A 13655-nucleotide genomic window follows, 5' to 3' on the forward strand; every position below is an offset into this window, starting at 1 on the left:
GTTGCCTGTATTTATAATCAAAGGAAATGCTAAACTTCAATTAGAGGTTAGTGAACGTAATGATTATTTTTCCTTAGCCATGTTCAAAGACCCCAAGTTAAGAACCCCTGGATTAGAGTATGTCTGAGTCAGAAATAATCACTCTTTTAAGACACAAACACCTAGACAAGCGAGAGCTGTGATAACCAAAGGTTTCCTACCTGATGTTTCTCCTTAGATGCCAGCAAACCCGTGAATGCTTGTGTTAAATGCACAGAACACGTTACAAATTATAAGCTGTGACTAAATGATTTAACTTTGAGGGACAAAACACACCCAGCTCACCTAAACACAAATATGTAATTACCTCAAAAGCTAGCTTAGGAAATTCAAGGTTAAAAAAAATTATTTTCATAATGGTTTTTCTTTACCTCCCCTCCACCCCCCCGTTACAGAAGAATTTACTACATTGTTTATTTAGCATCCAATTCCAACAGCACACAATCCAGCAAGAAGCCTCCCACACCTAGCTCCTTAGGACTCTCCTACCACGACCACTCTCTCCTTGTGCTCCAGCAGTCACGTCGGTTGCAATACTCACACCATGTGATCTTATTCCATCCAGGCCTGGCAAGTGTGTGTGGAGGTAGGCATGGGGGACAGGGAAGAATGCAGAAGAGGGAGGGGAAAGGGGCAGTGAACAGCCGGATTTATTTAAATTATTTTAAGATTAAAATTGTGCATCCAGAAGGATGAGTCTCTATTATATTTTCAGGAGAATAATACTGTACACTAATTATGACTGAGAGTCCTGAGTGCTAGAACACAGTGCAGACAAGGCAAAGAACCATCTGAAATAAGGAAGTGTCCACTGAGCAACCAGAGGGCAACAAGAGATGCCCTGAGTCAACAGCGAGAAGACAGAAGATATAGGAAATGGAAGAGAAGTCCTGAGGGGCAAAAATGTATGAAGACAGTAAAATGCAACAACTTTACAATGTTGTCAATAGAGGACAGCTATAGGTGCAAACAACACGAATTAAAACACTAAGGTGATTTTGTAATCTAGAAGGAACATGGTTTACCCCAGTCAACTACTAATGAAGTGACTCCAGTGAATCCAGTCTCCCCTGCAACCATTCCTTTCTCCAATGTTTAAAGGAAAAGAGAGAAGAGGGGAAAAGGCAGGGTGTGGGGGGAGCTATGTTTGTGAGCACCTCCGCCCACCATGCTCACATCCAAGCCTTCTCCCTTTCCGTTTGTAACGTTTGTACGATATACAAGTAATATGCCTAGTTACACGGGCCCTAAAAATTCCCGTCACACTATGCCAAAGATATGCTGTATAACTAAGCATGTAACTGAACCATTCTGGGACCTGAAAGTCGCCTATGGCTCCAGCTAAACAACCCACTCTCTATTAGCCTTTTTCTTTAAATTCTATTTCTTTAAAGCTTTCAGAATACAATTCTGTTTCTTTAGCAACCCAACACAAAATACAAATAATTGGTAACAATGAGATACTTCCTAATGGTGAAGCAAGACATTCCTGACCTATACTATCATTTTTTTTAAGTCTTTAGTTCTTTTCAGATTCAGACACAGACAAGAACCAAAGGATAAATCCCTAGAGAAATATTTAATTCTTCATTCACTTCCTCCTCAATCTTTCCAAATTAGTGTTTGTCAAATGCCTTTTCAGAAAACTTTACGATATGTTGCACTCATCTCGGCATCACTTTTTTAACATGCATTCCCAAAATACACGGTTATAAATTATATTATTCATCTTAATGTAGGCTTGTGAGGTAGTTTAGGCTTCATTTTTAATACACTTTTGTTCATACACAGGAATAAATTGTGTTTCAAATACAAAGTGACATCCTGAACACAGCCAAGTCCCTGGGATAATCCATGGTTTATCACTCCCTACCCCAACACTTTGTCCACTGAACTATGATGTCAGAAATCTAAGCGTGATTTGTTTTTAAGTGCATAATCCATTAACTGTTTCCATATGCCATAACTGATCAGTTGAGAAACTATTTATAAACCAGTTTATTGGCCCTATCTGGCAAATAGGATGCACCTGTTATACAATGTGATTACTTCAGAAAGCTAACAATTGTGGAATCACATTTTTATAATAAATCAGTTTAAGTGAATTAGACTATTCATGTACTTTTAGAAAGCACTTTAATCCCTATTAAGTTAACAGTTTGTGAATAATGAAAGTAATTAATATTAATTTTAGTTGATAAATCCAACACCAATAACCTGTTAGTATACGTTAATCCATTTTCCAACAGCCTGTAAAAATTAGCCAACAGATGCTTCCAATCTGGTAAAAAATATGAAGGTCATTAGCATTATTTTGATGATACCAAATGTTCAATATATGAATATTGTGATTAAATTTCAAAGAGATATATAGACAATTTTATTTTATAATCTTGTTAAATTTTAACAGGAGCCCAAGAGAGTAAATCATGGCAGTCCTTTCTGAATCAAAATCAACATTTGTCTTCCGTTCCTCATTCTTATGCTTCAACATGACGGAGAGCTTGACAGTTTCACAGAGATTGTGAATGCAATATGTGGATGGGCACATGTCTGCCTTTCTCTCTACAGTGCCCCAGTGCCAATTACAAGGCCTAACATACAATGTACACCCAATAAGTATTTGTTGACTTGAACATCAGTAGCCAAATATAAGAAAGAGAAAAGGTGGGAGCAATGAATGAAGAAGAATGAGAAAAAGAGAAATATAGCCAGGAAAAGTGCTTACATGTTATTTTCAGAAGACTTTAAAATATGGAAAGCTAAGATAGAGCTCAAAAATTTAGGACTGAGAAAGGAAACCAAAGTGATACCTGATAACAAAATAAGGTATAAAAGAAAAAGTGATACAACTGAATCAGGGGAACTTCTTGATTTCACAAGAAAAGGCTGAGAGAATTTCCTTATACTCCTCAAGATAGGGCACAGGCACTTTCCTATTAAAGCAATGGTATAAACATCACAGGAGGTTAGTTTAAAAGACAACATTATTAAAATCTAACGGGTGGGAGCAGGCGAGATGGAGATATAATAAAGAAGAACATGAGTCAGGAGGAAATGTCCAAGCTCACAGCTAGAATAACTTGCTATGTCTACCAGAGCGTGGGTCATGGTGGCATTCTGGGGACTCAGCATTGTTGTGCAGGAGAACGATCTCAGCAGAGATGTGGTACTGATTAGACAAGGTAACATGAAGACCGCCCAGCTCAGGGAGTGGTACATCACAGGTGCTTTATGGGTACTATTAGGCCACCATAAGGCCCTCTTCCTTTTCTAAGTTTCAGGGGCTTAAAATCAGTAAAATCCAGTCATCTTAACCTGAAAGACTGTGAAACCCAAAGCAGTGTCTTCCATAATAAAATAATAATAATAATAATAATAATAATAATAATAATAATAAAATAACAATAATAATAAGTCATCAAAAAAATAGAGTATGTGATTAGAACAGATACAGAGTAAATGATTGAATTCAGTTTTTACCTTCTACCTGTTTCTAATGTTTAGGGAACACAACTGATTGGCATTTACCATTTTAAATTCCTGGGATAGAACTTCCACCTTTGTAATCAGAGAAATAGCTCTGGGTTTTTTGTTTAACAAATTTATACCCCCTTTCGCCTATTTCCCCTACCCAGGCCTCAGGCAACCACCAATCTGTTCTCTGTATCCATAGCTTAGTTTGCTTTTATTGTTTGTTGTTCTGAGGTTCTACATATAAGAGAAATCAGACAGTATTTGTCTTTCTATGTCCGACTTATTTTCATTTAGCATAACGCTCTCAAGGCCCATCCATGTTGTCACAAAATGCCCTAGTTCTCTGGCAAAAGAATTACTGCAGTGAAAACCAGATAATGTTAGTTCTCCAAAATCCAGTAGAGTCTCCAGTGATGGGAATCCTGTGACCTTCCCTGTTGAGCTGTGCTGTGATCCAAACCAGTGATGAAAATCAACCAGTAGACAATGCCTCTACCTTCCCCCCCTCCCACTGCTAGGGAGCAGAGCAACTGTAGGGCCACCTTGGACTGAATGATAAGTGACGAGTTTTAATTTTGAATTCTGCAAAAATCACAAAATTGATTCAAAGTAACCTCAGGAGTCACAAGAGATGGGCAAAAAGTTAAGACTTGGACCTAAAGCCTCTGGGGCCAGGCTGTGAATAAAGAGACAATTAGAGACATGTCCACTCCACCAGCCCTCAGTCTTGTCGCTTTCCAGATACTTTCCTCTGGCCTTCCTTTCTGATCTTTTCTACAAAATGGCTATAGGAAATCCTGCTTCTCTGAAAGCAGCAATTTTGTTTTCCACTATAATCTTAAGTACTAGCAATGCAAAAAGTGCTCTTAATTCTCCTTAAATAACGTTCTCTAGGAATTATTCTTTAAAATCCAGACCAAAAAGTTGTCACCTTCTCAGCCTGTTTCCTGTTGTGACTGTGAAATGCTGGCATCGCCCAGGATGACAACCTTGGAAATCTGATGCATGGAAGTATCCTCCACTGCCACAGAAGAAAGAAGGTAGCATCTGAGCTGAGACAATAGAAGTCATGGGTCCCTGACAGCCTCTAAGTCAAACGAGAGACTCTGGGCCAAGGGGACCGCATGTCCAAAGAAGAGAGGGATGGAGGTACAGGACACTCAGAAGAAGATCATCCTTCCCTCACCATATGCTTCATAACTAACATTAGATTCAGCAAATACATTGTTTTCTTTTTTTTTTCAACCTTGAATCTCAAGGCTAAAGTTAGATGACTTAAGAATTTTTTAAAGGTCCAATTATTTCATTTAGGGCTAGCACTACAGCTAAATTAAAGACATGCTAACAAGTTTCCCTTTTGAGCCTCATTAATTAAGAAAGTAATCAGAGTAAAGAGAAAAAAAGAGAGACAGTTGCTGGATGGCAGTATTACTTAAATAGCTTTAAGGTACCACCATTTGTACCTACTAGGAAAGCGAAGGGAAAACTAATCAATTCCAGATTATGGAATCTGAAATTCTGAAGTGTTTTACATGTAAATACACATTTTAACTGCCATATATTTTCCTTGATTGCCTGAAGAGTGCACTAATCTTATTCAAAGAAAATGTTCATTCTCTATAATCAAAAGGTAAAATTAAGATCTGCTTACTTCACAAGTTTTCCTAGGATAAGCTTGCTGAGAAAATTCCTACTGTTTTCAAAGATCAAAATGCATCAGTTTTACTATTTTGAACAAGGACAGTGCCCAAAAATATCTGCTGAAGGCTCTGGGTTTATCCCAAATTCTGGGAAACCACCTTCATTCACAATTACCTTTTAGAGTTTCTAACCTACAATTACTTTTTAGAAAGAGATTCTAATTTATAGTTCTATTTTACAAGCATTTCAAAGGAATGCAATTTTTTTTTAAGTATCTGTCAATATCCTTTCATTGCCGTGATTGTCAAGTTAAATCAGATACATAGCTTAGTGCCTATCACTTAGTAGGGATCTTTTTTTTTTTAAGATTTTATTTGAGAGAGAGAGAGACAGAGGGCCCAAATGGGGTGGAGGAGTGGCAGAGTGAGAGGGAGAAGCAGGCCCTCCACTGAGCAGGGACCTCCCAACAACATGGGGCTAATCCCAGGACCCCAAGATCATGACCTGTGCCAAAGGCAGGTGTTTCAGTGACTGGGCCACCCAGGTGCCCCCATAGTAGGTATTTTAAGAAGTTAATTCTTCCCTCTCTACAGCAAGCCTTCCGATCTCCAGCTGGAATACAGTCTCTCTTCTCCAGCTCTCTGTGCTCAATGAGCCCAGGGTCATAAGTGGCATAGTTTATGGTGAAAAAGATTCCCTTTTGAAAATTAAAAGGTAATCACTGATCTAAGTACCTTGTAATATAGACCTAAAACGTAAGCATTACATAATTTAAAAATTAACTTAATAGCTTAAGTGGGTATCAGCTCTGAAACATGTGGTGGAAACCCAATGTTCAGACAAGAATAATGTTTGAGTTATTTCAAAACAAAGCGAAACAAAAATCACACCAAACAAGTAAAAGCTATCACAAAAAATAATTAGAAATGAATGCTATTACTTTTAATGAACAGATCATATAACCTACTCATATCCTTGTTTTTTAAGCTAACTTTCAAGGTATTCTATAAATTTGTTATTTCTATTCCATGTGATTCATAATAATTACTGTGACCATCACTCTAATATTAAAGGGTGGTAAAATTCTGACTAGAGAAAAGGCTCACATTTTGTTTTTCTATGCCCCACTGACTAAAAGGGATTCTCGTGCCGAAATTCTCCATGAAAATATCCTCCTTTTCAAAAGTCCGATTCATAACATCTTCAAAAAAGATATTATACTGAAAATTTGACAAAGTTATTGGTATTAAACATTTGCGTTTTAAAGATTGCTCATGTAGTAATCCGAATAACAAAATTTGTTTTTTAAACATTTCTTTTCATTAGATAATTTAAGGATTAGTGAAGCAAAAATATCTCTAGGACTCTTAAAATAATGTTTTCTAGAAGTTAATGTATAAAAATTGGCAACATTACTGTACTAAAATTAACAAGTAGGTATAATGTTCAACTTACCTTTTTGTTGGCAACAAAACGTATTCTCAAGTTTACAAAGCAAATCCACATTTTCATACTTATTTTCATTTGCTTTTATCCAGAAACAGTTTTCAGTCATTTCATGAGGTCTGATCTGCAATCAGAGAGACGGATTCATAAATAGTTAGGTGTTTCATCTGTCCCAGCTCAGTCAGTATGCTCAGACCCAGGGTCCCATAGCTGCCAGCAGATGTTTATGAAGTAATCCCTGTAATATTTTTCCCCAAAGTGTGTTCAATAAAATCCAAGCTCCTCGAGAAGCTTTTATTAAGGGGAAAACAAAGTTCCACTGTCACATAGTTGAGGGTTTGAGCAGAGTGAAATAAAATTTGTTTCTTCTTAATTACACCTCTCAGAGTCTTTGATATGCTTGTGTGCACAGCAACAATTCAAGTGCAGGATACATTACCCACCCCCTTCCAAGGCTGTGTGACCAAGAAGCCATCTTTCTGCAGGATTCAGAACTTCTGTGTCCTCACTAAATGAATATTAACTTCGACAACTAGTGTTGGTTTTTCCAATGGCTACCAACACAAAAAAGTTCCAAAGAACATAAACGTTCTTTGTACTTTTGAGAAACACTTCATAATGGGCTCAATGGTAATGCTGAATTACCAATTTGATGATAAATCAAATTCCATTTAACAATTACTAATTCTTACCAAATTTCTAAACTAGAAAGCCTTAGTTGAGAGAGAAGGGCTTTGCCTCAACACTTTTGTTTAATTCAAATAATGCCTGTCCATTTAATGTCACTGTGATTAGAATTTCCACTGGAAATTAAATACAAGCAAATATAAAATTAAATTTTAATGTAGGTGATAGTGTATATTTCTTCCATTTAGTTCTGTTTTACCTTTAACCAATTCAATCTTCTCATGTTGGTTTCAGGTTTAAATTCTTTCTTTGGTTTTAATCCAAATGGTAGGGTTGGTGGAGGAGGAGAGTTTCGCCCGTTGAGAAATCCCAGGGGAGGTGGTGGGGGCACAGGACCACCAAAGGGCACTGGCATTCCTGGAAGTGGAGGAGGAGGTGGTGGAGGGGGAGGAGGCGGCCCACCTCCACAGGAGGGCAGTGGCGGGGGAGGAGGGAGTGCTGGGGGGCCAGCTCCATTTTCTTTGGACAGCGGCAAAGCGTTATTTGTACCAGCTGGCAAGGCACCAAACTAGAGGAGAAGAGGAAACAAGAAACATGACTAAAAACATCTACAGTGCATGTAAAGGTACACTTTCCTCAAAAATTATTATTTAAACCAAAGATGATTCACTATCAGCAATTTCACATGGGTTACCCCCCCCAAAAAAAAGCCAAAACAAAACAAAACAAAATTCCAACCAAATTGGGGGGGTTTCCCCCAATTAAAGAATTTCACTTTTGTTTTCATAAAACTGTAACTGCCAAAAATATTATTTCCTATTTTGATGGTTATGGCCATCTAGGAAGAATGTCCAAGAAGGATATGGGTATACAAGTCTAGAAGATTTAAAAATCAGCAATATTAGGTGATAGTTCAAGTCATGAGAGTAGCTAAGTTCACTCAGTATGAGCAGAGCATATAACATAAAGAAAAGTCTATGTACAGAATTCTATAGAGTACTAGCATTTAAATGAGAAGTTAAACAACAAAAAGATCAAGACAGACTTTAATAGCATTGTTAGATCATCATGTCTCTACCTTGAGAGAAAAAAAAAATCTGAAATTCCTAAGTAGGACCTGCAGGGGGCACATCATGGTCCTCGTGAACTGGCTTTCAAGTGGCTTTCAAATACAGTTCCACGTAGATGCCAACTGCATAGATGTCACAGCGATTTCTGGGCCCTGGCACATGCTATTCCTTCTGCCTGGAACTCGAGTCTCGACACATGGCTCACTTCCCGCTGATCCTTTCAGTCTTAGCTAGCACATTCTTTCCTCAGGAAAGCCTGCTCTGACCACTCCTCTTACACTGAGGCACTTTGTGCTTCTCTTGGATTGCACTGGATCATAAGCATTTACCTCTTTGAAAGATTATAACTTCCATGAGGGAAGTGACGAAGTCTACAGAATTTACTACTCTTTCTCCAGCACTGAAAGTGGCAACTGGTAAATGACAGTCAGTGAAGAAATTTGTGTAGAATGAATGAATGAATGAAAGGTGAGAGAAAAAGCAGACAAGTACAGGTTCATGAGTCACACGCGAAGGAGGGGGGTGCTGGTCTATAGTGTCCAATGTCACAGAGAAGCAATGCAAAATCAGGAGTGAAAAAGAGCTAAATATGGTCACTGGTCACTTTTGTCCTTTTGTCTCCATGCCATGGTAAGAATAAATGCCTTTTAATTATTAGAAAGATGAGAATTGATAATTTTTGTGATAGAATTATTTTCCTGTAATTCGGTTCTGAGATACATACACACACACACACACACACACGTACACAAAGCACCTTGCAAATGGTGGCATTTAACAAATGTTAATAAATCATTTTAAAAGTTTCATGACACAATTATGGAAAAACAGATCATGTATAAAAGCCTGAAACTGACATCTGAGATCAGCACAAAGAAAAAGTGTTATAAAAGAAACTGAAACCACAAATCAAAGCATGTATCTTAACAAAAACATTAACTACACAGTAGAATGAATCCAGCATTAGGCTGCTTTGCTGTTAGAATGGGTAGTACTGCCCTCTGAATGTTAAGTATGTATGTTATATTCACACTCAATATGCATTTCATAATTAACTAGAAATGTCTTAAAGATATGGTTGGATTTCTGCTCTATATAAGCTCATTTGATGAGTATGGTTGACTTAAATATATCATTCGGGAGGTCAGATTATCCTGTGATTAACCTGCTCACAGTCATATCCCCAGCACCTGTCACTATTTGGTTGTTAAGAGAATAAAGGAATAAAATCATAAATAACAGAATATGTCTTATTCATACTTTTCATAATTAAAATGGCTTTGAGCAGAAAGAAGAATCTTAAGACGAATGAATTTCATGAGAAACACACACCAATCAAAAAATAAAATTCCTATTGTTCTTCAAAAATTAATATGGTGGCCAATACTAAGTCTCTAATTCCAGGCTTGCCTCTGATGTACAAAACCCAGTCATCCTTATCCACACTTTTAAATAACATAGGAGATTCCTGGGCTTAATCTCAGTTGTAAAATAAATTCATTCCCTTATTTATATAAAACACAAGCAGCAATAATATATCCAAACTTGGAGACTATTTTCGTTTTTCAATCAACAGGAATTCTTTAGATTGGATTTACAAGTAATCCTTCAACTAGAAGAATTAAAAACTTTTAAAAATTTCTATTAGCCCAGACCAAGAGAAGCTGCACATAAATATCTCAGCCCCTGCCTATAACTCAATCTGAAATATAAAACACAATCAAATGTTTCTTTTAGTGTGAGAGACAAGGAGCCACATAGGAAAGATGAAAAGTTTCAATAAATTGTGCTTCCTTCTTGCACACTAAAGAAAGATCAGTGAGAGTCATATTCTTACAGAAAAGAGGTTTCTTCCCTTAAAAGTGAACACTTAACATTGAACTATGTCTTCGGGTACCTCCTTACCATCTCTGTAACAAAACTATCCACTAAGTATTTAAAAGAAAACAAAATAGCCAATAATATGGGAAATAGTAACCCGATATAGGAAATGGTACATCTGAGACTATTTTGACACAACCATAAATTAGGATGAAAGAAAATGAGCCAAAACTATACATACTGCTCCTCATCCTATATGTAAATCTGCATGAAGAAATTTAGCTATGAATATTCTACTCCTTACTGTCATCCATTTACAACATGCAGATGATATATTTCTTGCTATCTAAATGTTTTATGTGTGGAGGGTGTATGTGAGCTATCTCCTTCATAATCCAGATTTGCTCTCTTTTTTGTCATGTTTTAAATCTGTTTACTTTTGGAAATTGAAAAATTATCAGAAAATGTTCTCATTCAGCTAGAGGTTATCTTTCACTGCAAGGTACCCATAGGCTGAAGTTTTGAAAAATAAATAGCTTGAGCAATAATTTCCTGTAGTGGGATAAAGATCAGTGATGAATGACATATCGAAGAGTAAAATACTTTCTTACCCTTTATGGTTACATATAAAACACATGACATTAAGAAGAAAACCCAAATGAAACAAAAGGAAGCAGATTAATTAGTAAATTTCTTAAAAATGCAAGTAGAGGGCACCTGGGTGGCTCAGTGGATTAAAGCCTCTGCCTTCAGCTCAGGTCATGATCCCAGAGTCCTGGGATCGAGCCCCACATCGGGCTCTCTGCTCAGCCGGGAGCCTGCTTCCTCCTCTCTCTTTCTCTGCCTGCCTCTCTGCCTACTTGTGATCTCTGTCTGTCAAATAAATAAGTAAAATCTTAAAAAAAAAAAAAAAATGCAGGTAGAAAAAAAAAGGGGGCAAAGTGATTTTTTAAAAAAATTTACAGAATAGAAATACATAGAAACAATACCATGAAAACATACTAGTGAAATTAAAGTTGAAACATTTTGAGCTATGAAGATATGACATGACCTTTGCTTCCCTGGTAAGCTTTCAATACCCAAATTCAATCAAGAAAGATGGTATTTTACCTGTGACTTAAAAGCTTGTAACTCTGTTTGAAGTTCATTAATCTCTGCTTCTTTTTTCTGCAATTGGGCCTGAGTTTCTTGGTGGTCAGTAAACTCTTTTTCAAACTGCAGAGGAGGGAGGGGAAAAAAAAAAAAACAACCAGGAGACAGAAAGATGTCATTGAAAAGCACTATTCTTCATAGAAAAATATGACTGTAATGGTCTGTCAGCAGAACACAAACTTTTTATGAAAAGAATGGCAGATTTTGCTAAGTCACCCAAAGTCTTTTTCTAGGTCCCTCCAGGTCCCACCAAAAATCATTCAATTTGCAAGAGAGCAGACAAAGCCAGAGATGGAGTCTGTGACCTTCTCCTCTCGGCAGAGCAAAGTGGCCCAGAGGTATCTTCAACACTGACATTTTTCTTAAAAGTCCCTAAATATCATTGTAACTTTGTGTACAATAATAGACAGCAAAGCACTGCACAGAGTTCTGTGACCCCTATCTGCAAAAACTTCTACTTAAAATTTATGGGAAGCTTATCAATAGGAATTAAAAGAATTCCATTTTAATATTATTTATAATTAAAGGACTCCATTTTGTAAACGTGTCACTTTTTCTTACACCATCATGAGAGCTAAGGGCCCTGATGTAGTTCTAACCCCTCAACGATAATTTAAGAGATGAAAATCTGTGTTATTTACCAGTAATCTTTGGGAGATTAATCTTTGAGAGATTAATGGGAGATTAATCTTTGAGAGATTAATGGTAAATTAATCTTTCAAAGACCCTGGTACAATACCTTGTGGAAGGAAGGCAAACAGTAAAATTTGGTGAATCCTGTGAGTTTTCTAATTTATATAGCCCCTCATCACAAATTCCCATCTTGCATTCAAATAGCTTCACCCTGCCATCATCATGACTGAAAACCTCTCCTAGCAGAGGGGAATTTCATTAGGTTAGTATCTCACAACCAGAACATTTATTTGACTCTTTTAAAAAGCAAAGAAAAATCAAAAAAATATACAACTACTTCCCAAATATAGACTTTAGACTTTAAAATACAGTCAAACCTCAATTCACACACACACAAATATATATACATATATATACACATATACATATATATATACACATATATACATATACGTGTATACATATATATACACATATATACATATACGTGTATACGTATATATATATATACATATACGCATATATATATATACGTGTATACATATATGTATATACGCATATATATACATATATATATAAATCAACAGTTTACAAAAGGCACTTAAAAATTTATGAATCTTATTTTGTCCTGAACTCAAAGAAGTGGTTAACTAGTCCCTCATCATACAGCGAGTAAGTGCAGCCAGATTTTGTCTTCCAACCCTGAGTTTAGATGAAAACACACCACCTTCCTACAACTTACATTTAGGTAAAGTTTCATAGTTTGTTTTTAAAGATAGATTTTATTTTTCAGAACTCCTTTAGGTTTACAACAAAATTAGGCAAAAGTTCCAAAGATTTTTCATACACCCACCTCCCCATAGGTGTTTCCTCCCCCCCCAATTTAGTGTAAGCAAATTTGCCCCCATATTCATTCTGTGTGTGCCAGTGTGTTCCATTACAACACATTGTTCTGGTTCTCCTACTAATTCCTTGACTCTTCCTACCAATTCTTCTATAGTTCCTATTCCTCAGTCCTACCCTATAACATTTGTGTGTTATAGGACTCTTCCTTCACCCCTCGGCTGGCCTCACTTCCATGTCTGATAGAATGGTTATCTTCCACACCCACATGCTCCAATCTCCCTTCATACACTGATGGTGGCCAAATCCCTACCACCTGCCCAGCTTCTCATCTGAATTCCACACCGCTAATCAGTCCAGAAATGTATTTTCAAACAGTCAATGAACATCTTTCAAGGCGAAAAAAACAAGACCAGTATTTCTAAAACCAGGATTATCTCCCCCCCTACAAATTCTTTGAATGCTATTCTTTCTAAAGGATGGCTCAAAAAACATGACTCCTTTTGCTCTTAAACTTTCAGTGGCTTTATTTAAAGGCTACACTCAACCTTATATCTAGGAACCTCCTGGGACTTGGCCCCAAACTACCTATTTCCTATTATATAGTAAGTAATAGCATGTGTCTGGTGTGTTCCTCAAAGTGGTACGTGCTAGAGATACACAGTTGAATAGAATACGGTGATTGTTTTTAGAAAGTGTAGTGTGTTTGGTGGCAAAATAAAAGCAAACTAATAACCCAAAACCTATGAAAATTACCAGCCATAGAGAAATAAGACTGCTGGCATGGGAGTGATTCCTGGAGGATGGTGTTTGACCACACATTTAAAGAACTTAAGTAGGCAGCTGAGAAGAGCAGCTAGCACTTCAAATCGAGGGTCTAGCACAGTGCATAAAAGACAAGCAACC

General features: G+C 36.9%; 1 protein-coding gene across 2 annotated transcripts in view; it reads right to left on the reverse strand.

Annotated features, from left to right (window-relative positions):
• DIAPH3 (diaphanous related formin 3) overlaps positions 1–13655 on the reverse strand; it is a 512673-nt gene that overhangs the window by 314310 nt on the left and 184708 nt on the right. For both annotated transcript variants that reach the window (XM_046028127.1, XM_046028128.1), the window contains 3 exons: positions 11232–11336; positions 7490–7798; positions 6613–6727 (listed from right to left, as the gene is read on the reverse strand). In XM_046028127.1, coding sequence (XP_045884083.1) covers positions 6613–6727; positions 7490–7798; positions 11232–11336 — 529 coding nt within the window. The remainder of the gene's footprint in view (positions 1–6612; positions 6728–7489; positions 7799–11231; positions 11337–13655) is intronic.

The sequence above is a fragment of the Meles meles genome, chromosome 14 (assembly GCF_922984935.1).
Source record: "Meles meles chromosome 14, mMelMel3.1 paternal haplotype, whole genome shotgun sequence".
Lineage (NCBI taxonomy): Eukaryota > Metazoa > Chordata > Mammalia > Carnivora > Mustelidae > Meles > Meles meles.